Source organism: Aythya ferina (genome assembly GCF_964211825.1).
Source record: "Aythya ferina genome assembly, chromosome: 5".
In the NCBI taxonomy this organism is placed as follows: domain Eukaryota; kingdom Metazoa; phylum Chordata; class Aves; order Anseriformes; family Anatidae; genus Aythya; species Aythya ferina.
This window is the reverse complement of record NC_140301.1, coordinates 25829844-25855500: the sequence shown is the minus strand read 5'-3', so window position 1 is coordinate 25855500 and position 25657 is coordinate 25829844. Positions and strand designations below refer to the sequence as shown.

At 36.5% G+C, this 25657-nt stretch overlaps 2 protein-coding genes across 6 annotated transcripts in view; one reads left to right on the top strand and one right to left on the bottom strand.

Moving 5' to 3' along the window:
- RASGRP1 (RAS guanyl releasing protein 1) overlaps positions 1-4899 on the top strand; it is a 43839-nt gene extending 38940 nt beyond the window's left edge. For 4 of the 5 annotated variants that reach the window (XM_084522360.1, XM_084522361.1, XM_084522363.1 and 1 more), the window contains exon 17: positions 544-4899. In XM_084522360.1, coding sequence (XP_084378486.1) covers positions 544-678 — 135 coding nt within the window. In that variant the 3' untranslated portion in view covers positions 679-4899. The remainder of the gene's footprint in view (positions 1-543) is intronic. The other variant, XR_014694010.1, reaches the window with a different exon arrangement.
- Positions 4536-21614, bottom strand: FAM98B (family with sequence similarity 98 member B). Its single transcript, XM_084522371.1, has 8 exons — positions 21403-21614; positions 20552-20700; positions 19741-19875; positions 18851-19026; positions 12146-12226; positions 11640-11756; positions 9186-9353; positions 4536-7919 (listed from the first exon to the last, which is right to left on the bottom strand). Exons 1-8 carry the CDS (start codon positions 21465-21467, stop codon positions 7578-7580), a joined length of 1233 nt encoding a protein of 410 aa, XP_084378497.1. The 5' UTR covers positions 21468-21614; the 3' UTR covers positions 4536-7577.
- Between the last annotated feature and the right edge of the window lie 4043 nt (positions 21615-25657).

Genomic DNA, 25657 nt, shown 5'->3' with positions numbered 1-25657 from the left:
AAAATTAAAAAAAATAATAATGTAAATATCCCAGCCTGCCTTGGAGACAACTGTTATGAACAATGCATAGAGAAGTTTTCTGTATTTCTTTCCTCATGGATTACAATGCTGGTAAATCAGCTCTGTGTACAAGCTCCAAAATTTGTAGTGTCTACTGTTATCTCTTGCATGTGTTGATTCTCACTATGTAATCAAGCACTGTAAAGAGACACATTTCTAAAACATGTCTTAATTTAGACTCTGCTTTGGATTGTAAGAGGAACTTCTTGTTAATGACTGATAACACATCTTATAGATAGCTTTGTGTATATATGCATATATATATGATTTGCAAATGATTAAGTCTTAATACATTAACTGATTGTTAGCTAAAATGTCTCATCCTTTTAATGTTACTAGCTTACATGCAGTATCTTTTCTATCTTTAAGAGACACCTTCAACTTATGTTTAAGCCAATCAACCTAAATATACAACCAGACAATCCTGAAACAGATTTAAAATCAAATCCCATTCTCTTTTTGTTTGTTTGTTTGTTTGTCTAGGAAAGAAATATTCTAAAGGCAGACAATGAAGGTTTAAAGATCCAGCTGGAGCAGGCACATAAAACAATCGAATCTCTTACAATCCAGAGAAGAAATCATGTAGTTGATGACCTACAGCACAGAGACTGCTCCTAGCAGAAAAGGGGAAGATCCCTATGGAAGAATGAAAGACTGAAGGTGTGACAAAGCTGCTTTACCAAGTGATCTGGAGAGCTAGTCCAAAGGATTTTAAATGGAAATGCTCTCTATTCTGTACACTTCTGTATTAGAAATACACTTTCAAGTGTATCAATGAATTCCTTTGACCTTTTTAAGGTAATTTAGCACCATCTGCACAATGAAAATCCAATCTTCTGGGATTGCTTTTAAAAGGAGCAACACTGTTCCTGAAGTTTATGTTCATGATGGATTCCACAGTGAGTTGGCTGCAGGCAGCACACATTACTCTACAAGTGTTCTGACAACATAGCTATTCATAAGACTGTCACGTCAGATTTGGTCCAAATTCAGGTTTGTAGAAACATGGTCCATAAAGCTAAGCATTTAAGTAAAACTGCAGAAATATTTCATTGAGAGAGAGTTCCTTCTCATTGTGTCTGAAAACAATTAAAATCATTACATGGACTGTGACTTGTATTTCTGAAGTTTAGCAAAAATATTAAAATAAGTAAAGCTAATGATATTTGATTACTTGATTCTTTAGGCTTTGTTAGGATAAACTGACAGATGTTTTAAAACTCCTTCAGAGCTTTGTAGTCCTGCTGCTCAAATGCTTACCTTTGTTAAGGTAATATATAAGACTTGAGAGTTTAGAGTGAACACTGCTTCCACTTTTGTGGAAATGAGCCCTACTTATTCAGCTTAAAGGATAGCTTGCTGTTCCTTTACCATAAATATGGGACAAAGTTGATTATTTTTTTTATAATGTCAAATGACACCAGTGTTGCAACATCTGAGTAAAACCTTAAAGGCCATATTATGAGGGAAACTGTATAGTAATCCCAGTGCAACAGATAATGTATTTCGGAGCTTCTAACATCTTAAAGCTCTAACCAGGATTTCTCCATTATCTTTCTCAGTTTTCACATGCACTTTAGATAAAGAGTCAAGATGACCATGCTCTCATGTGTATAAATTTTGTATAGCAAAAGGTGCTAGGGAGTTAACTTAGTTTTCTTAATGCTATTAAGTGTTCATACTGGCAAAAGATGACAAAACAGTCTTTCAAGTTACTGGTATATTTGTCAAAATAGTCAATTTTAAAATTGCATTTGCATTTCAAGGTAATTCTTACACTTACAGCTGTATAAAACTCACTTGCATTTATCAAGCAGGCATTTCTCATCAAACATGTAAACAGCAGAAAGTTAAAATTAATATATTTACTAATAAATTATACTTAATGCTCTTCAAAACTTGCAAGTTACTTTACAAACTCCATTATAGATTGAATTTTTAGTTGACCCATTATAATAGCATGCGTGCTTTGTGTTCAAAGTGGCGTAAGTGTATGTTCTATCTCTAGTTTACAGTCATTAATTGTCAAGTATATGAATGGTTTAATTATTGTTTAAAAAAAAAAAAAGACAACATTGGAAACTACTTTGAAGTTTAGTGGTTCTAAGTCCTTGTTTAGCATTTGGATTGTGCTTGTACCTCCATGACTGGAAGGAGACAGTAGTAATAATGGAGTTTGTTATTTACTGTAAATAAATATGGTATGTAAAGAATTGAAATGCATATAGCAGCTGTGAAGATTGTGCAACTTTTGTTCCTCATACACTAAACCTGAATTATTAACAGTTAACACGTAATTGCACTTTGATTAGTGAAGCAGTCGAAATGGCTTTCAGATCATGTTTGTAAATTTGCTTTGCCAATTTTCTGTAAGCTTCTTGATATTTGTCCTCTATGCAGGACTACAGCAAGAACTTCTGATATGCATTTAGCAAACAAAAGTCTACTTCTGCAACAAATAAAACAGGATAAATACTGAATATATTTTCATGTATTTGGAAAATAGCTAAAAAGAGCAACAAAGACTGGTAAATCCTGTTGTGCAGCTAACTGCTTGCTTATGCTCTGAACTCTGGATTCTAATAGAATTTCTGTATGTGTATATACATATATATACTTTGTTCATTTCCTTCCCTCCCTCTCCAAAGTAGACAACCTAATGTCAACAGCTGGCCCAAAGACCAGCATTATTACGTTAAGAGTACTAAGGGGTTTTTTTAGTGCTTAATGCTTAAAATTGAGTTAAGACCATATTTGTAAATGTTAATGTTTCTCTTTGTCATCCTATTGTTCCTACAAACAGCTTAAATGATTTACAACACCTATTTGCAGGAACATCTGACATCACAAGTGGTGCTTCATGTGTGCTGAAAGCTTCCTGCTTCAAATGACTTGGTTGATACCTGGAAAACTTGAGAGCTCTTCAACTACCTTCAGGTTCTTTGTTTGCCAAAATCCCTTTACAATGTTTTTTGTCTGTTTTGTTCTGTTTTGGTGATAGTTCCTTCTTATTACTTTTGGAACTTCAATTTTGATGCATGAAAGACTTGTGCTAATAGCAAAAACAGACTGTAGTGGGATACTGCTGAAACAGACTAAGCTATGAGCAAACATCACATGCATCTCTGTTAATCTTAATGTTCTATGCTAGGAAAAAAATAGAGTTAAACTACCAAATGCTGTTTAAGTCTTATCAGCAAACAGTGATATTGAACACCACTTACCATTTATCTTGTCAATAAAAATGAAAAGCACTTACCTTTTATGCTCTCACCAGGCTCAGCTGTGTTTCATGTAAGTACGGGAAGGAAGAAAAAATGAACACTCCTGCCCCAACTACTGTTTATTTTTAAGTATAAATTCTGATCTTCTAAAGATAAAGTAGACTGAATAATATGAAAGTTAAAATGGCAGAGCTACTTTTAATATTCAAATTAAAGACAACCGCATTTAAAGTAGCTTCTGAAAATAACAAAGCTACCCTTTGGAACTCTTTATTATAGAAGCAGTCTGTTATTCTGTTGTACCTGTTCTCTACAGCAACTTGAAAAGTTTTTGTTTTAATGATATTAAAGAAGATTGAAAAAGTGTACAGATTGTAAAGATTTATATATAAAAGTGTAAGATTTTCGTTTAATATTTATAATAGAAAAAATATTAAAATTGCACATTACCTCTGTGTTTGTACCTGAAAAATCTTAACCTAAATTCATTTTCCTTGATTCTGTTATCTGTGACACTTCTGCTGGACTAACCTAGTGTCTGAGTCTCTACTCTCTCTTGCACCTGAGAATATTGAGAATGCTCAGGAAGCTAGGCCTGTGCAGATTATTCTTTCAGTATTTTAGTGGTTGAGACGCTGCAGACACTGTTTCTGCCACTCTAATGTTCCAAGTATTGCAAAGCACGATCTTCTACTAATTCTGAATAGATTTAACAGCATGACAAAGAACCTTTCTACTAAGGCTGGCTATTACACAGACAGCATCACAGCAGCCTGAAAATTTGCTATTTACCTTACAGCAAAACTCAAAATACTGTATCTTAAAGGCGTTTTTTATGTGAGGTACTGAACATCAAAATATCTGACAGGGGAGACAAGTTCTGTTCTATTTCAGAATTACAGAAGTTAAAAATTTAAAGTTTCACAAGTAATTAGAAGTTATTTCCTTAATCTACATAAAGACAGTAGTAACAGTCATGTAGGCCTATGCTTTTTGTCCAATTCTTTTGGACACCGACACTTTCAAATGAGACAATACAATTGGGATGTATCTGGAATCTGTCCTGTCTGGTGAAAGTTTCCTGTATTGTTATCTGCCTTGTCTATTTTGGTCATGGTCATAAAAAGCAAGTTTCATCATTACTGCAAATCGCCAGCTGGAATTCTTCCTTACAAACACAGGAGCACTATGAGATAGAGAATCCAAATCACACTACAGTGATGCAAGTAATTTCAAATACAGTCATGCAAGTAACTTCAAATACAGTACTTTATTCCTCAGTGTTTACAGCTGTTAACAAAAGTCTCAAAACCTGACACAAAAATCTTTTTTTTTTCCCAATTCTCAAGCAACCAAAACCATTCACTAAGTCTGAATAAACACAAAAATGCTTACAAACATATATATGAAAAAAAAATTACAACAGAATTTTTGTTCTGACGATACTTTTTGTCAGGACTGAAACAGAAAATTGATTTAAACCTCTTCTCAAAATTATTTTAATGCTATTATTGTATCTTTTGATAAAAACATACATTCTGACAGTAAAGGAAACTGAGAAAAGGATACCTCTATGAAAGGTGGTGGTGCTTACTTTACTTTTCTACTACTGCCTTCACATTTTGGAATTATTCAAGAAAAAATGAAATGGCTTGAGTAAAAAAAAAAAGTCTCCAACAAAACTTCCTCCTATTTAAACTGTTGTCTTCTACATGGCCCACATCAATACAATTGAACTAAGATATTGGCATACTTAACTGCTAGAATTGGATGTGGGCACACAGCTGGTTTACCTGACGGTCTACTTCATTCCAAACTGCCTTCCCTGTTACAAACTATATGAACTGGTGAGCATAAAAGCACCAAGACACATCCACACACACAGTTAAAACAGTTCAACTAAACCAGTGCAATTTCAGATCTTGACTGATGAAATTTTTATGTAGAGACAAACCACCCGAATTTCCTTGATATTATTAAATGCTTGGCTGCAGTTCAGAAATTACTTGTAACAGAAACAACATCACTGGAATGAGGAAACAAAACTTAAAATTAAGGCTTTGTTTGTTAAAACTTACTCTTTCCACTTCCTTGCTGATCAATACTTCTCAAGTCCAAGGCCAGTAGACTCACCCAGAACGTCATGAACTTGTGAGACATTCTGTAGCACTAGGCAAAAATCAAGCTCAAAAGCAAGTACACCAGTGCTATGTTTCCACATGACCCATGAAGACCTCTGCAATGACAGCAGACACTGACAACAGAAATGAGCATAGGAAAAAGTGATAAAGAAACCATACTGCTAGCAGGTAGGTGAAGTTAGGCCAGCTGAGTCAACTCATTGCACCAAGTTTACATCCAAGCCAATGTGTTCAAGCAAGGAAAACTGCCCTTTTTTGGTAGGCACCTGCTGGGACCCCAGGTATGGATAAGACTCCATCAGTCCCATCATAAAGCAGCACACTCGAACAAGCAATCATTCAGGGAAGTTCCAGGAGGGAATTTTCAAGTTATCTAGACTAAGATTTCAACTGAACGTGTTGGTGGTAACTAATTAATAACATCTTACACAGGCTTTTAAAGGATGTGATAGATAATCCCAGTTTTAAACAGAGCTTTACATTCGTGCACAGATCTGCCTCTGTAACTGAGGACACGATGCACGTGTCCCTGAAGACAGGGTAACAACTTGAAAGCAGACCAAATACAGACACTAACAGTAGATTTGTGAAAAAACAAAAAACAAGAAAACCACACCTCATAACTGTGGAACATAAACTACAATCAAATCTTAAGAGTTCAACCTGCAGTTAAGACTAAGTTATATATTCAGTGGAAGTGCTGGAAGGTTTCTGTGCTATGCCATCAACACACATGCCAAGGTTTATCATATGTCTTCCTGAATCTCTCTGCAGTAATGTGATCCTGATAAATACTGTCATGAATATACACTTGGGCATTGTCTCCCTGTTCCACATCTACTCAGGTAGCATCATAACAAGGGAGATCTCAAGAAGCTGGACAACAGAAATTGCCTTCTTTAACTGACAGCCGTGAACTTGCCTATATGTATTTACAGCCGTAATTATACAAAATCTAACTCCTCACCTAGATGCTCTTCTCCTAGCGTAGCACTGTGTGTGAAGGAGAAGATATCCACATCATATCAAGATGGAGTTTCTTTTAAGTTATCAGACCATTTGGTTGGCAGAATAAGAGAAGAAAAGCCTTTGAAAATTACAATTGCACTTTTTCCAGAGAACTCAATGCGGAAGAACAACTTTTGTATGAGATACCTTACCAAGCGGGAGGGAAAAAAAAATAAAAATGGAAAAGAAGAAGAAATGGCACGTTCTTTCTCAGAAAGCTCAGCTTTACTCAACCTTTATTTTTAAAGGCTGATGCAAAAGGAATGAACTCCCACTGGACATGATGGTTGCAGACATTTCCAGCTCAATCCGATCTTAAAATACTTTTATGAAACCTCAATAAAACGGAAAACAGGTAAAATGACAATAAACATTAAAAAAAGTCACCATTATTCTTATTTTATGGTACAAACTTTGACTTTCAATTAGTCTCTAATATATTTATGAACACACAAAGCTACCTAATTTTATCAATTTCTCTAAAGAAGTAATTCAGAATATTACTTTTATGACAAGTTTTGGAATAATAAGAAACCTAAATGAATAATTTTGACCAAAGCCTTAAGGGTTTTAACATCTAAATTCTTCTACATGTCTGATAAGAAAACTGGATGAAGAGAAAAGCCTGAAAACAGCATTCTTCTGAAAGTGTTTCCCTCTGGTTCTTAGGCCTGTTTTTTTTTGTTTGTTTGTTTTTTTGTTTGTTTGTTTGTTTTGTTTTGTTTTTCTCCTCTTCTCTCTCTCCGTACTATACAGTTTTAGGAGCAAGGGAATGGACATGCAACATGCAATAATTAGAGAGGCCTGAACATCAAAAAATTATTTTTACTTTAAAAAGGTTTTTATTCAGTTTTCTGAGGCTTATTTTAAATAAGAGGACATAATAAAAAAAAAAACATGACCAGTACGAAAAACAAGGATTCTAGTCATAATATTTTAGTATAAAACTTCTCTTCAGTTAACTAAAAGAATTCAATGACAACATCAGTTGGTCTAAAGCAATGATTCATATGGTCATACTTAAATCTAACCTAAACCAAAGGTACCATAGCTACATTTCTGATTACCAGTAAACACCACCACTATATTTTGCCAGTTACTCTTAGTATTTACAGTTTTTTTTGTTGTAGTTTTTTTTTTTTTTTTAGTATCGCCGGTATCCTCCACCTCCTCTTCCACCATATGGATCTCCGTAACCACCCCTGCCACCATAACCTCCCCTGCCACCATAATCTCCCCTGCCACCTCCACCTTGGAAGCCACCTCCACCTCTTCCACCACCTCTGAAACCCCCACCTCCAAAACCACCACCACAACCTCCTCCTCCTCGACCCCCTCCACCACCCCAGCCGCCCCTTCCACCACCACCTCCCCAGCCACCTCTTCCGCCACCTTCTTGTCTTTTCTGCCATGGAGGCATTTCAGGAGGTGGTGGTTCAATCTCTGTTGGTCTGCCTCCACGATCAGGTACTCTCCCCATAAGAACCTGTATGGTAAAATAAAACTTCAGAACTCTTGAGATCAAAACAATTAAAAGGATTTCAAAATGGGGCACAGCATTTAAGAAAGTCTGTAAATAAAAGATTAATGAAAACAGTCGCCATTTAAATAGTGAACTATTCACTATTGAAATAGTGAACTAACATAGTTATTTGCAAGCTTTTGTTATAGTCCAGAAGGAAGTACTATGTTTATTTATTACAAACAGCCAAACCAAACAATTTTACCAAATAATTAAATGTCACTTCCACAGAAACTTCTGAGGTTTGTAATGTACCGATACACTAAAGATGCTTATTAACAACAACAACAACAAAAGGAAACTAAAAAAACCTTGTGTTTTACTTTTTCATTACTGTGCTTGACAATACCCAGGCACCAATGCCTAGGCACCAATACCAGAAAGACTAACACGTATCCTTAACTTGAGGTGTACAGTTCCATTGAACTCAAGGACCTAAGTTTGTAAGCCAAATATAGAAACAAACAAAAAGAACAACAACAAAAAACAATCAATAATAAATCCAGCTGTGTTAAGTATTGTATTTACTCCCTAGTCCTAACATGAAGTATAAACCGACTTGAAGCAAACCTTCCTCCTTTCCCCTGTTTTACCAAGTATACTCTACCTGCTCTTTAGTAGCTCTAAGGAAAATTAACAGTTCTCAGGTGATCCTGTTTCTGTGTTGACTAAGAAAAAGAAACAATCGCTACTATAATTTTATGCTGAATGGAGTCCCTTTCCTATGAAAATACAGATACCAAAGCAAATGGATGATTCTTATTTTATCTTATTTGTGAATGGTGCATTTGACCCTGCTGGAAGGCAGATTAAAACTCAGCAGATTCTGCTGTGAAAAGGCAGGACAGGCCAAGCTGTCCAGAAAGATTAAGCATTGACTCTTCCTGAGAACTGGCTAGTGTAGCCCTGCTTTCTGAGACTGCTGTTTGAAAAGAACAACTCAGTAGGAAGGGAAAAGTAACTTCTGAACTCTGTCTACTTCCTCCACTGTTCTTTCTCATCTAGATTACTATTTAATCTGGTTGTAAAACTGACTGTGTAGTAAGATAAAAAAAGAACTTAATGCAGTGTTTATTGGAATGCTGCAAACTTTTCTTGTTAAAAGCACCAGCTATAACCACCTTGTACAAAGGAAGAAAAATGTTAAACAAAGAGTGTAATTCCAGAATTACTTTTGATGGGTCTGTAAACTCCCACATCCTTTTATCATATCCCAGGAAGAAACATTACCTTGTTGATCGCACAGACTGTATTTTTCCGTGTTGATCCACTACTTGTTCTTATGATCTTTGATAAATCCTCTCGAGCAGCAAGAAGGTGAGCTAATGTTATAGTTGACTTTGGAGATAATGCGTAGCGCTTGGGCTGATAGATGCGTGCTATGTCATCTGTCTTTACCTAAACAATAAAAATCAGACATTACTTACTTGTGAGGCATACAAATACAAACACACACTGTAAGCCACACAGTGGTCTCAGTACATTGCAGTTTGAGCACAAGGTGTGATGTATGAAAAATTTGGTGCCAGTTGCTACCAGTTCTGTTCTCTGATGATGTGCAAGGAAATGTTGATTATGTTTAATTGATGCTGAACTTATTACAACAGAAACTGTATCCACTGGCAACATATCTAAGACTAAATTTTAGGCTCCATGCTGTTGTCTGAAGCAGTGCTTTAAATAGCCATATTTAACAGATCACTCCAAAATGTGAAAAAGGAGTGACTTTAAATGCAGGTCAATTTGTGAAAATCTGCATCAATGAAGCAGAACACTTGTGCAAGCCATGAAAAAGTGAAACTGAGAAGGGGAAAAAAATAGATTTTTTTCCAAATTCACTTTGATGTTTACTTGTTTAACAAAAGATGAAAAATAAACACACTTTCTGTGAGCAACTAGGACGATCTTCAGAGTAAATAAACATTTGATCTTGGATGGACCAGACAACAGGTGCTGTTCTTTGTCACTGCTGTTTTGCTAGACAATTACGTCATCATTTATGGATCCATTTCAATCTGCAAAACTAACCCCCTGGGGGACAGAAAAAAATAAAACTACACTGCCACCACTCCTCCAAAAAACAAACAAACAACAAAACACACCATCAAAAGCAGAGACAGGTATAAATACCTACTTAATGGAGAGGGAGGGGAAGGCAACCTAGCTAATGAATTAAAAAAGGACAAGAACTTGCTTCATTGCTTAAAAAAAAAAAAAAAGAAAAATCAAAATTATTTCAATGCCAAAATATTTTGAATCCCCCCCCAAAGTTTTTGGAGACATTCTAAACAAGTATTTTACATGAAAAATGAGGGGAAAAAGTACAAAAAAATCATATGCAATTTTAAATGAAGGTCAATTTGTGTAAATCTTCATCACAGATTTAATATGTAATGGGGTTATTTCTAACTGCATGCTATTTTGCATCAACAGCCTTTCTAAGACAGGAAAAGGAATCATCTTACTGCTTTGGCATCATTAAAAATCTCATTAAACTTGATTTATCATAAAAGTATTCATTGTTTTTAATGTCATTTGGAATAAACATCAGATTTTAGTCTGAGTTATCAGTAAACATCAACTACATCTTTGAAGTACACCTTAAATTTAAAAATTTATAGTTGCATTGGTTCAGTTATAAGAGTTACACATAGTGAAATCTCCTGATAATTTTGAGGTAAATGCCCTCTTTTCCTCTCTTGTACCATAAAAGCACTCATAACCCCTGCAGAAATTAAAGTGGGCCATTTTGAAGCAGCAAAGCAGAATGTAGACTCATGTCTTTCAGTGATATTTAGTGAGCAGACTCTGTTTGCACATATCTATGCCAAACTATAATATCACTTTCAGAAAGCTTTTGAAGTTTTAAGACTTATCAATCTTAAGATTTCTACACAAACCTTCTCTTAGAAGTAAAGTTGATCTTGCAGTTCATGAGCAAAAAAAAAGCCTTCAGCTTACCACACATATATTAATCAAGTTACAAACTTTTAGTATCTTCTTACTTTGCTAGATAGAAACAATATGGATTTCTAGCTCAGAAATATCAGACTGGTTAAGTCATGTCTATTTTCTAATATACAGAGTGCTAGAAAATATCACAAATGAAATTACTGTGATTAAAACAATACCAGCAGACAAAATCCCCAATAGTTTGGATGTTTTAGCCATCTGAAGGCTTTTCTCACACCAGCTGTTCAGTTGACCGTTTGTTTATTCGGTTGCTTTGCACCCAAGATAGGTAGCAGTCACTGTAATAATCTCACTGACCTTGTGGGAAGACGCTTTCTGCACCCAATCTCTGTTAAGGCCTAGTGTTTGTCTTCCTCCTGCATCTCCAGAGAAATGCTGAGGTTTTCTCCTACTTTACTTGATTGGAGGGGCGGATATAGGAAAGAAAAAGGGAGGTATGGACTTAAAGTGAAAACCCCCAACAAAGGATGCTAGAATATATATATTTATGAAGCTATAGACAGTCACAAAACATGGACCGTGTCACCTACTCAAATCCTTCAGTTTTCTCAATACCTACAACTTGGATGTTACAATCCAGGATGAGAAACTGCTTGGAAAGAAGACAGCAGTAAGGGAAGTGTATTTACATAGTACATATACTTGGTAACAAGATCTATGGAACTGTAGCAGACTCCCACCTACAGGAAGCAAAAAATACAGCAACCTTACCTTTGCTCTATCAGACCAGCCAAAAGACTGCACTGTCACATCTAGCCTCTTCATTAACATACGTCGGCGACATTCATACTCACTGCGAAGAGCATCATTGATTTTTTCCAATCTTTCCTGCAGTGTTACAATAAAAAGTCCAAATATTAATTCAATAAAGATATACAAATCAATTGAAAGTTAACCCCACTCAGCAAATAAGATGACTATTCTCTGGTGATCACTACAAACGACATAAAATTAGGGGTGCAGATATGTAGTGCTGCAGTAGCATGTATTTACGAAATATTTTAAAAGTTAGTATGTACATATATCAAGACAATGTCTGTTAAAAACATTAATTCTGGAAGTATCTGATTAGCATTATTAATATTTAGTAATTGAATATTAAGTAGTAGAAGAGTGACTGTAAAATAGACAGACAAAATCATAAGCATTAATTTTGACCACCCCACAAAACACAGAAAACAAAATAAGGGACTTTTTTTTTTTTTTTTTTTTTTTACCACTTGATCAGAATTCAGAGGTTTTGTTAGCAGTGACTTCCCCACATGGTTTTTTTGAACTTTTGAGAGAACGTCCTTTATCTGTAACAAAACACATACTTCTTTTCAGAACACAAATTATATTTACATTTATTTCAGCAAAAATATGCTACAATTCTAAGATCAACTATAGCACGTTTGTTTTAGCAGACTCATAAAAACAGATGTCTTCTGCCTTATCATCATCCATTACAAAAAGACGAGTTCCTGAATACTTCCACTACATGATCAACCTCTATATAAAAAGACTATACGGTATAGCATTTCTCCTCCCAATTATAATTGAAAAATATCTATATGTCAAATTTATGAAGTGCACACAGGCAATACAACTAATTAAATTTACTGGGTTTACTCATCATTAAGCATTGTAATTACATCTAAGGAAATTAACAACTGAAAGCTGGGAGTTCACTGACAAATAGTAGACCTGGCTACAGAAAGCTGACAATGGGTGTCAGTAAGGAAGGCAGGAGATATGATAGGTATGAGGTCGCTCTCCCACTTCTTTCCTTCTAATCCTGTTATTGGTTCCAATTAACATTGTTTAAGACTTTTGCACTCACTCCAAACCAGCTTGCCTTATACTTCTTCATTAGCTTTGCCTTCGGTATTTGGGAACGAAGTGTGCCCTCTCTTTCTGACTTCCAAACTCCACTGCATCCCCCTCTCTCCTTACAAAAAGCTTCTACCAAGGAACTTCTTTCAGCATACACTTTCTTTTCCACACACTCTTCTACAAACCTTACCACAAATGGTCACAACACTCCTACATAACTTTCAGGCCAACTGATTTTTAAGCAGTAGTAGATTACTAGAGAACAGCATATTACTGTTCCTGGACACGGTCTGATTGGAAGAAGTTTTGGACATGGTCTGATTGGAAGAACTACATCTTCACTTGCTTTCATGTGGAATCAAGTCAAAGAAGACTAAAACTATATCTTTTTTTTTCTTTTTTAAACATTTCACGAGGAAGGACTAAGGCAGTCCATGACCTACAATAAAACCTATAGCTGAAGAGAGACATTAGATACATTTGCTAGGATTATAAGACTTCGCGTAGGCATACAGCCATTTACATTAATATTTATAATAGAGGTAAGGTCCAGTGCTAACTTCTCTAGTATTACCTTCTCATTTTGTCAGAGTTTTGAGTTCTACACATTACAGAAATATCATCTGCAGTGAGCACTGTGCAGTAACTGCAGGAGACAAGTCAACTTGCTCAAATTCTAGAGCACCTAGTTAACTAAGTTATCATAGCGGGCACTGAGAAGTGCTCACCTAGCATTGTGGTAGTCAATGAACAATAATCAATATAAGATCAGCATGACAGCAAGAGATGAAGAAATCATCAATTAATATAGAAGAAGGAACAAATGGCATGAAGTGATGAATTAAAAGTACCACCTGTGCTATTAGATTCCATCCATATAAAAGAAGTGATTATGATAAGGGTTGAAGTTCTGTTTCATGTACCGTATTGCCCCCACACTCTTCTTTCTCTTAAATTCTTGTACCTTTGCAACCTTTATTTACAAAAAGCCCTCCAGGGCTGACTGACTTGTCTATCCTGTAAATCTAGCCAACCTGTTTTGATTCTAATGAAGCATGTACATGATGCCTCTCAATCTGCTTCAAAATTCAAATGTACTTTAGCACAAACTATGCTTTAATTTAAATAAATACATGAAGAGCCAAGAAGAAATGTAATAATCATCAACATAAGATCAGCATGACAGAAAAAGATGTAGAAACCAGCAATTACTACAGAACTTCTATACTAATAAACAACAAATGAATTAAAAGCTCTATTAGTGAAGACGTTTGTAGCCATTAAGGTCCGAAATATATTATCCTCAAAGGTCCTAATGAGTTGAAAGGATAAGAATCTAACAAAATGAGCCTGACTTCTGGGAGAAGACAAAAGCCACAAGCCAAAAAACACAACAACATAACACCTCAATAACCTGTAGCTATAGATTGAAATAAAACCTGGAAAGCACAGATGATGAAGATGCTCTGGAGATTAGAATTATTACAAGCTTGCAGCTGCCAGTGCAGCTAAGAAGTAAATATAACACTGGGCTCCACACACAAAAAATAATAAATTCTGCCATGACAAGTGAATCACAATTGAAAGACCTAACTCAGCACCATCTACCCCTGATTTCTGTAAGTTGAAATATGAAAGGAAGTTCAGAGGAACAATAAAAGAAGAAAATCAGTGAAACTCACAATCAGAAGCAGTAGGAGCAGCTAAGTGAAACTAGCCTTTACTGGCTAGGAAACTGCAAAATTCTGCAACCTTTTTCTCGCCCCCCCTCCCCCCGAGTTAAAAAAAATACATTGATAGTATAATTGTCACTGGATAAAATGAATCAAGTTAAGGAGAAACTTGTTCCACAGATAACTTTATCTACTTGCAGAGTTTTACAGACAATGAAAAGTCATATCCAGATTTCTGAATCTCCATTAATACTTTACTCCCTCACTTAGCAGTACTCTGAGTGCATGTCCTACAACTACAAGAGTGAAATAAGCTTTGCTGCCTTATAGTTCCAGAATATGTTGTCCAACCTTGACCAACAGGGCTATGAGCATAAGGTCTCTGGCACATATCCTGTCTACCAGAGGACAAAAGCACAACCAATACAAGAATCTACGCTGTAACTCATTCCTAGCCATGATAGTTGCCTTGCATTAAGGAGAATAAACAGAAGTTCTGGGGGAGAAAAATAAAAAATATAAATTCTGCATTTGTAAGTGGGAACAATACAAAAAGCAGTGTCCAGATAAAAGGGCAGTGAAAATATTCACAGAAATGTAAAACAAATTGTGCCAGCCAAATCATCCTAAAACTCTCCCACACTTAGTTATGAGAAGCAAACCAATTAATTAAAAGCTAAAGGGAGATGCATATATTTGACTATTCAATATATATTGTAATCAAACTCCTTGATAACATTAAATATTTACAAGATTGATTTAGAAGTTCATATACTCAAAAAAATATGATGTTTGAGACAAAAGTATTGGGATTTGACTCCAAACTCTGTTGTATAAAAACATAGTTATTCTATTTTTTACCAAATAAAGCGCACCTTTATGTATCGAACATTTCTCATTTGTTTTATAAGTCTATGCTCCTTTAAAAAAACAAAACATTAGCTCACAATACAGGTTCAATGTTCCACATATTTAATAAATATCTTTACCCTCAGTCAAAATAAACCTATACTTTTTATGTTTAACACTATTTGCAAAGAGAAACAATATATGCACACAACTTCAGGGTTTCTCATATTTTAAAAAATAACCTGTAAAGAGGTGTCATTAAAGGAATTTATGTTAAAACGCTGTCACTACACAGGAAGGAACATTTTCTTAATTTGCAGAAAGATCACCTAAATTCTTGAGCACAGAACATGTTAATCCAAACAATGCCCGTCTTCCATTTACTTACATGTCATTTTATTTTCAATACTTATCTAATTTTAAAGACATTTTTGCCTGAGCTTTGTGTCTGGTGAATGCCTACAAGTTTAGGCACAAAGACTTCTAACCAGACAACTCTTCTGTCTTGTTCCCTGAAGCTATATTGACATTTAATGCACAGGCACCATTATGGCTGTACAATTACTAAACAGTAACACTAACTTAAATATGAATAAATTATCAAAAATATTCCCAAATATTTTTTTTAAAGATAGCCTCCTCACATTTCAGTTAAAGCCTATTTTAGCTTGCTTTCCATTTAATTTCTTAGGTAACCCTTTACAGTTTCCTTTTATTGCAGTAGACTGTTAGGAGATTACCTTTTTTTACATTAGAAAACTAAGAAAAAATGATGCAAAGCAATACATGGTAAAAAAAAAAAAAAAAATTGAATATTTTTGTAGTAAAAAGGTTTTTGGAATAAACAGTATTAGAAAGTTTCTTTGTAACTAGGTGTAAAATTCACACCATTTTGAATGGAAAAAGCTAGATATAAGCATGTAGCATAATGCTGGCAGAAACTTTTCTGAATCTTTGATCAAGGTTCATTTACAAGTTATGGGCTTTCTAGTAGCAAATTTCAGAACACCTCCCAGAGGTAAGTTTTATAAATATACTTTATAAGGAAACTTCACAAGGGAATCTCAAAAAAAAAGACCATCAGTTTTTCTATGCTATAGAATATAATACATTACATTAAGCGGTAGGAAGCTGTAACGCTACCAACTCTTCCCTCAATTTTTCTTATATGCGTAACCACTGCCGTAGTTCATTACAGGAGATGCAAATTTAAAAGGTACTTCCAATGATTGCATATTCGGTTTGATGTACAACAAAACTCATAGTTTGAATGAAGAAGGTGATCTTGATTTTATACTAGTCTTTTAAATAATCTGACAAATTATTAAAAACAATCAATATTCTAACGTGTCATACCAAAACACAATGTGTGATCTGTCCCTTTGGTAGATTGCTGCTGCACAGCCAAACTATTCTCAGAACTATTCCCACAGCTACTGACAATGCTGAAGATGCTAGACAGAGACAAAGAGTAGACATGTTGAAATGCTGCAGATACATTTTCAAATTCAATAAAAATGCTAGATTAGTATATAAGTTTCTGTTACAAATCATATAGTATAACACTACATGTTAGCAGTGCAATTTTACACAGCCTAATTAAATCAGGAGCAACATAATATTTGGAAAAATAAATTGATCATTGCAAGTGAAATTTTGTGAGAATCTAAAAAAGTTATAAATGGGACTGAAAAAGATGTTTACGAAGCCAAAGAATTTCAATCAGGGGCATCACCACGCTAATGCAGCTACATCAACAAACTTAGGCATCTAATTCTATATGCGCTGTATCAAAATAAACTCGGAACTTGTCCCACATGAAAGTAGGGGATGAAGGACAATGAAACATACAGCAGAAATTGTACAAAATCTCCTGAGAAGCAGGAAAAATAAAAGTTCTTCAGTTGTAAGGGGCCAGAACATTTCAGAGCACAAATTACACTATTAATCTGAAGTCAGAGAAGATGAATGAACTAGTTTTGCCACCTTTCTACACTCTGAAGTGCGTATAAGTTGTATAACCACTGTGAAATTGACAGACCTGGAAAACACTGAAAAACAGCTCAAGGCAGTTTGTGATATGAGAGAGAGGGGAGAGAGGGGGAAGGAGGGAGAGTGAGAGAACATGCTTAGAAGATTTTTCTGCTTCAGGACTTATGAAACTGTTAACAGTTTATGTAAACAGTTTAACAGTAACACACTACACATCAGTGCAAGCATGTGACCCTATCTGAAAGAAGTCTTGGACTTTGCAAAACCTTGTAATGCAAAGACAACTTGCTAGGTGTTTGTGTGAAAAGCTGGCCCACCATGTCTGCTATTGCAGCATTAGAGTGTTATTCTTTTAATATGGCATGAAACTAAGCCTGTATCCAAGAAGTGAAGCCAAGAAGTGTGCAAGGAAGGCCACTGTCTTCCTTGTTGTTCCTGTTGGAGACTACAAGCCCCTTGGATGTAAACACCCACAGGGGAAGATCAACAGTACTAGGCAGCTTTAATCAACTAGTTACTAGCTGGAACTCTGACATTTTAACCCTCAGAAAACAGTGATGGAATTGTTTCTCCATCCCCTCAAAGATATTTAATGGAAAGAATAGATTTAAAGATTTCATATGAGCTAAACAGATCAAGTACAGGGACACTTTGGGAATGCAGACAATTTCACTGCCACCTGGATATTGCTTTTTATATATGAATCTATTAAAGGTTCTGTCTTGCCACAATAAAGATCCACATCTGTAAGAAAATCTGGGAAAAAACAGGCCCCCTCCCCAAAACCTCTGAATGTTCAACTTCCCATTGAGCGATGAGGAGGGAGAAAAAAAACAAAAAACGATCATCACGCAAAAATTAGTAAATTCAAAGATTCAGAGAGCAGCAGAGGGAAATTCACTTCACGCATCTCTCATAACTCAAGAGGGGACCAATTCTCTTCCCAAATACTAGGGAGAAACGAAGAGCCAAACTTTTAACAGAGAAGATGGTGGGTGGCACTTATAATCTGCAGTGAGGAATCCAAATTAAACATCACATCAGTGAAATGAGTTAGAATCTGGTGGAATACAATTGAAAGAACTATAAGGTTGGATAAGGTATGAGGCTGCATATTGACTACCTAACTTAGTAGGTTGAAAAATGCCTGAATTAAAACTAAGGAAATGGCACCAACAAATCAATACTTGCAATTAAGGTATTCATAAACCAAAGAGCAAGAAGTTTAGTTTTACACATTAAATTTGAAAACATCTCAGAATTGACAACGACAGGTATGTAAACATGCAATCAGTTATTACCCAAAGTTTTGTGATTGATATATTTGAATAGGTAGGAGGAAAGCGTTCCTACAACTCATACCCTAAGGTTGCGTGGCAAGGTGCATCAGGTACATCTCATCCTGAGGGAACCACTCAAATATTTCACCTCACAGCTAAGACAGTTTAACTTGTACACTACACTGGTTTCCAGAATAAAAATCCCTTTGCACTTGTTGGATAGGGCCTTCATGAATCATATTGTTAGGCCCTCAACTAAGATGAACGCTTACAGAAGTAAGAGTTAACAAGAGAGAAAACATAAAACCCATACCTTTTGTTCCACATTGGTTAACAAGGGAGGAATATCAGGTGATGAGTTTGGCAGGCCCAGTGCATCACAAATAGTTTGTACTTCCTGATAAATTTCATTGTGCTTTTCCAAATGAGAGCCTTTACTTTTCTTGCTGTGCAATATCTTCAAAGCTTGGAGTTCTGTACTTAGAAATACTAGAAAGAAAAATGGCAGATAATGGCATATTTAGGGACTCAACATTTTTTGCGCCCACATTCTCATAATACAGATAAGAAGACAACAATAAAACAGACTCTCAATCCTCTTCTAGACAGACCAGTATCAGTTTCCCATTCATTACCTAAACTGACTTCCATCTAATTTCCTGTCTGTACACCATACTTAACTGCTTACCATACCTCCTTCCCCAGACCCCTAGTTCCTTGACTAGTTTCATGTTGTCACACTGATCCCTGATGTTATTCCATTCTTTTCCTGGAAAATTCCAAGCGTTTGCCACCACCAATTTCTCAATGTAATCTCTTTCCACACTTAGTCTCAGCTGGTCCTCCTTTGTCCAAGTTCACTCCTCTTGATCCTGCTTTCAGCACCTTCAAAGCATGTCACATGTTCTTACAAGCTGCCCCAAAACCTCTCAGAAACAAGAGAAGGAAAATCTGTTTCAGCTGAGCTGGAATTGGATCAAGAAATTGTCAGGAGGAATCAGTAGGTTGAACTGTACATCACAGAGAAATATTAGTTCTACCATTTCCACCCCTCCACAAGTGAGCATGCTTGGGTAGGCTGTAGTGATTGTAGAGATAAGCTAAAATACACACAAAGAACTATTTAATGTAAATTGTAGAATAATGATAAAAGACGCATGTAAAATAGTAGTATACTAAGTGGCAAAAATGGTCTTAACTTACAGAGGAGTTTAAGACAATCTTCTTTCTCTTTTAATCTGTCTTTTATGTCTCCAGATATAAGCGATGAATATGGACAAGCCATTTCTCTCAGAAAGCCACTAATCTCAAGCTGGAAGCTCTCTATATCTTTATCACCTATAAAGTTATAAAGAAATAAATTAAAAGTTAATGGCCCTTTTATGTTGTTTTTACAGAAACATCAAACTATAATTTTTTAATTTTTTTTTTTAATTTACACATTTAGATTGTGGGTTTCAAGACCCCAGACAAATATTTACCACCTACCACTCATAATATTTTCTTTCTTCTTAAAGAAGTCCCACATACAAGCAGACACTCCTTTATAATAGTTAAAACAGTGTTGTATTCATGCTTTAAACAAAAGTTGATGCTACAACAGCTTGAAAACATGAATGCAAGTATTTGGAATGAACCAGCATTTAATTTACACCAAGCAGAGGAACAGACAGTGCTTATTCCTTCTATCATGTGAACAGCTTATGTCACAAAACAGTGGATCAACGTAATTAACTTTCTGATGAACAAGGTACAGGAATCAAATTAACCAAACCACATGTATGAGCCCATTTTATTTTTATTTTTTTCCTTTTTCTTTTGTTTTGTAAAGAATCTTCACAAGGTAGGACCTTAATCTAACAGATACATACACACAAACATCAGCACCTCTTTGGCTACCTTTTGGTTATCCGTTCAATTTCAACACTGATTTTACTACTAGCTAAAAATACAAGTCTAAATATACTGAATCCACTAAATACTAAGTAGCTTCAACAAATTAACATCCATTTACCATCTGTTGGCGTGATACTTTCTTCCATGTTACAAAGTGGCTTTATTTGGGAACCTAACCAAACACAGAGGTCAAAAAACTCTGGTGAAGACAATCCTTTTTCGACTGCTTTTTTCAGGGCTTCCTCCTCCAAAAGGGGACCTGTGTACCTGTGCAGAGAGATAAACATTTGCAATAAGAAATGGGTTTAACATAAAATGTGCATACTTCTAAATAATTTTAACATAAGCTGGTTAGGAACTACACTGAGATGAATACTTGTGAATTACTTTTGTGAATGAATAATTCAGACTTTTTTAAACATGCCAACAAAAGAGAGGTAATTTATAAACAAAACGGTTTGTCAGAAAATGTGAGAGGCATCTTCACGCATGACAGGTATGTGAGAACAGAGTCCCATGTTTCAATACATGCTAAACACACTAAATCCAGCATTAATTCAAGTGCTGAGTCAAGCAATTCTCCTTCCAACGCCTTTAACTCGCTGCCCGAGACCCTCAATACTAAGAGGTAACTGATAACTGAACTGCATGTTACACTATTTTTACTTGCTGCACCCGTTATTCTCCACCCCGAACAAAGAAAACACGTTTTATCCGTACGAAACGGAAAGCCACCCACCACCCCTGCGAGCCGGGGCACCTCCCAGCCCCAAGCAGCGACCAGATCCCCCCTCGGGGCAGCCCCCGGCAGCACGGCCACGGCAGCCCCAGCGCGGGCGACAAGACCCCGGGCCGGCCCCGGCCCCCGCTCCGTCCCCAGCCGCTCCCCGCCCGAGCAGGGCCGGCCCGGGCCGCGCGGCCGCCAGGATCCTCCCCTCGCCCGCCGAGGCCCGGCCACCCCCCGCTCACCCCAGAGCCTCCAACGCGTCCAAGATGTCGCCCTCCATCTTCAGGCCGGCCGCCAGCTCCCTCATGCCGCCCCGGCGGCCCGCCGCGCCGCGCCGCGCTGTGCCCGCCTCAAAGCGGCCCGCCGCAACCTGCACCCGCCGCTGCGTTCCGCCGGCCGCGGGCACCGGGCCCAGCAGGGGGCCCCCGGCTGCCCCCGGCCGCTGTCAGCCCCGCGGCGGGGCCCGGCCGGCTGGTCGGGCTGCCCCGGCCCCCCTCGGCCTGGCCCGGCCCGTGGGCACGCCGGGCCTCCGCTGCCTGCGGGTCGCGTTGTCCTGACTCGGGTCTCCTGAGATCCCTTTTCAGCGGTGTTGAGAGAGAGAAATAAACCAAAAAACATTTTTTTTCTCTCTCTTTTTCTGCTTGGCTGCAAGCTATTCCATAGGCTCGCTCAGCCACTTCTGCTGAAGCATCACTGCATTCCCTCTAAAACGCTACTGCCACATCAGCCGTCCAAAGATACTAATTTCATCCACCCCCACCTCAGCCATGCACTCCTATCTTTTCTATTAGGTGAAGGAAAAATCTGCCTTTTTCTTTTTTTTTTTTTCTTTTCTTTTCTTTTCTTTTCTTTTCTTTTCTTTTTTTTTTTTTTTTTAATGTTTTACATGTACCTTCAGAAACAGCTAACCCTGTGCTGAAGGCCTATAAAGGAGTTCTCTCATTCCCAATGAGTGAAATTGCCGTAATTTTGGAAGCAACTATTTTGAACAGCCATGAGACCCTCCCACACATATGGACAGAAATCTAGAAAGTAAAAAAAAAATAAAATGTTTATGGCAGTCAGTGGAAAAGAGCATGCTAAAGTCAGGCAGGCTTATGTCAACCATATGATGTACATCAGTGCCAGTTGCTCTGCAGCCTCTTTCACAGCTCTCATCTGCCTCTCTCTCCAACAATAGAGCTTTAAGAGCAGTTTTGTTTCAGCAGGGTTTATCCTAACCCAAGAGCATGTCTCTGAGAGTGGAGAATCTGAAAATAAGATCTCTTACTCCTGCTAAAACAACATTAGTTAGGACCACATTTTGGTAGACTCAAACGTTCCTGCATCATCTGGCAATGAAAAGCTTGTACTGAGTAGTGTTAGTATTAATGGAATAGATAAGATTTCAGGATAGCTTTAAGGAGAATGATGAAAGCCATGGACAATATGAAATAAGATGGAAGTTTGAGCATTGCCTACTTTACATGAAGAAAGGGTCACAGGGAGTTTCCTTATCCTTTTTTTCTCCCACTTGAGAAATGGATCTAACCCCAAAAGGATTTTAATCTTTATTTCTTCCATTTGTGCTTGCTGTTTGAAATAGAACCAGGATATTCCTGCAGCAACTTGAATGGGAAAATACTGTGCATTTTATTCAAGGGTGGTGTAATTAGTATACCAGTGTTCCCCATTGAAAGCTCTGTTTTAGTCAGAAAACTTTTTTTGCTGAAGTCTTGTAGGCCTACAATAATGTCTTCTCCAGTCTGCTGAAAAATAACATTTCAATCAAGTTTTCTTGTCTGTGCATTTTGAGGTCCTGAAACACCAGGCTTTTGCCACTGTAGCAGAATTCTACCCCTATTTTGGATTTAAATGAATGCCTAGTTAACAGAGTGAGAAAGCAAAATATGCAGAAAAAGTCTTCTTTCTCATTCTTTCCTGATATTTTTGTATCACCCAGCAGTTCACGCTAAGAAAAAGGACTGGGAACAACTGAAAGTGAAACTATCAAATAACGATATCAAAACTAGAAAGTAATCTGGTAATGTAAGAAGTACTGCATGATACAAGTAGGTGGCAGCATTATTCCCTGGGTTTCTCTGTATGTTTTGTCACGTCATAAGTGTGGTTTCCTATGTTACCGAACAATACATAAAACTTCTCCTAATACATAAAATAAAATAAAATAAAATAAAATAAAATAAAATAAAATAAAATAAAATAAAATAAAATAAACATAACATAATAATATAATATAATATAATTATATTAATATAATGTAATTAATATATAATAATATAAATAACATAAGATACACAAAATTTCTCCTACTGTCATTCACCTACAACGTACATATATTGCACGTATAATGTTGCCCAACACCTTCTTACAACTTTGCCATTCATACAGTCCACACCTTTCTCCATGTCCATTCCTCTGTCTCCTGTCCCTGGTGAGTGAAAAAAAAAAGAAATCATGATAAAGCTGGCTAAATAATATTTTGTAGCCGCTTATTCTCAAGAGAATTGATTTTGCCTTTATATTATGCACCATGTAAAACACAAACAACAAGGGTGGAGGCCCCAGCATACAGCTCTTACTTACCTTCACGTGAAAGGTATATGTGGCTTCCCTGCTGTCAGCTCTTTCGTCAAGAGACCTAAATATTTGAAACCGGAACTAGTTTTTTGTCAGGATTTATTTTTTATTAGTCTAGCAGTTAGGAATCTCACCTGGCAGTCAGGTATGCCTTAGTGCTAGCATGAGGACGTTGCAGAAATGCACAGACTGGGTTAGGAAATGTAGTCAGGACTGATCAGCACTGACTTGAATCCCTGTAAACTGATATGAAATGGCATCTTAATGGAGTGTGCAGCTGCAGCTGTCTACACCTCTCTTAAATATACTGGAAAGTACCTGGAGTTGAAAGCAAGGTGAAGACAAGAATCTGGGGCTAGGTCTTCTGCCAATTCATATTAAATCTCTACAATTACAAGGTGTCTGTAATCTTAATAATAATAATAATAATAATAATAATAATAATAATAATAATTATTATTATTATTATTATTATTATTATTTTCTACTGAAGTTAATCTAAGGTAAATCTCAACTACTTATTAAATTACTTGTATGACTATGACAAACTGTTGTTACACTATTCAAAATTGCTTGAGGAGTACTCCTACTTCCAGACTCACAAATGGGCACCAGGCATTCTCATACAGCCCAATGGGCAGGGTGGGGAGAAAGGGCTCTGCTTCCTGCTGCAGCAGGACAGTCACCTCCTGGCTTGTGATGTGAGAAAACATTCTTGCTTGTGCATTATATGCACAACATATCTCTTTCTCTTTCTAGTAAAGAGAGTGAAACTGTTCACAGATATGCCAGCTGCATGTTTGGAAAGATTCAGTTGCTCTGTCCTTCTAAAATGCGGCACAGGATTAAAAAACAGATTTCTTGAATTCAAATGAGAAGGAGACGGTCTCTATTTTAATACAGAAGAGATACAAGTAACTTGTAGTACTAAGAAACATTTAGCAATTATTGACCACCAGAGGGGATCACAGGCATAGAGAAGGAATTGGATATACCACATAATAAATGTTTTGCCCTAACATAAACTTACCTGTATGCAATATTTTACTGTGTGTTCACAGTTTAAAAATGATTGAAAAAAAAACAACACCATATTATGCATACTTAAGACAATATAAAAAGTTTATGTCAATTGAGTTTAAAACAGATCAATAGCAGTTTTAATTGTTAAAGTGAAATAACTTCTTTACTTTTTTTTTTTTTTTTTCCATCAGTTTAAATTGATACAGGTTGAATTTGTTCAACTTGCATGTGTTGAAACGCACTAGGCTATTGAAAAAAATAGGTACCATTCTTTAGAATTGCTCTTAATCCTTCAATAAACTCTTTGCTATCTTTAAGGATGATTTGGGAGCACTCACCCCAGGTATTACCAACTTCATTAGAACATTGTGGAACCAGATTGCAAGGTAAAATCTGTCTATTTATAAATTAAATCAGTCTTGCAAATAAAGTAGATGTGAATGATAGGTCTACTGACTCCACTGAACCTGAAAGGATTTATACAAGAATCCTACCTGTTGGTTTAAGAGGCAGGATTCTTGTATAATTAAGTTGAAGCCGACCTGACATTATAAACATTTGATTTAGAGATCACGCTTCTAACATATTCTACACCAAATCAAGCCACCCAAAGTAATGAAGTTCTCAATCCCAAATGAATTTCTGCTAGAAATTATATACGTGATGATCTAGTGTGAGGTGTCCCTGGAGGTTGGAATTAGATGATCCTTAACATCCCTTCCAACCCAAACCATTCTGTGAATTCTAATGAAAATGTCAATTTCTTGAAAGTGGACTGCTCTCAAAGTACTTTCCTGGGGCACACATCTCTGCACAGTTGGTAGGGGAGAAGTCAGGAGCGCGCAGTCATCAACAGACTTTGCAGACTGACTGCAACATATTGACCATTCCTCT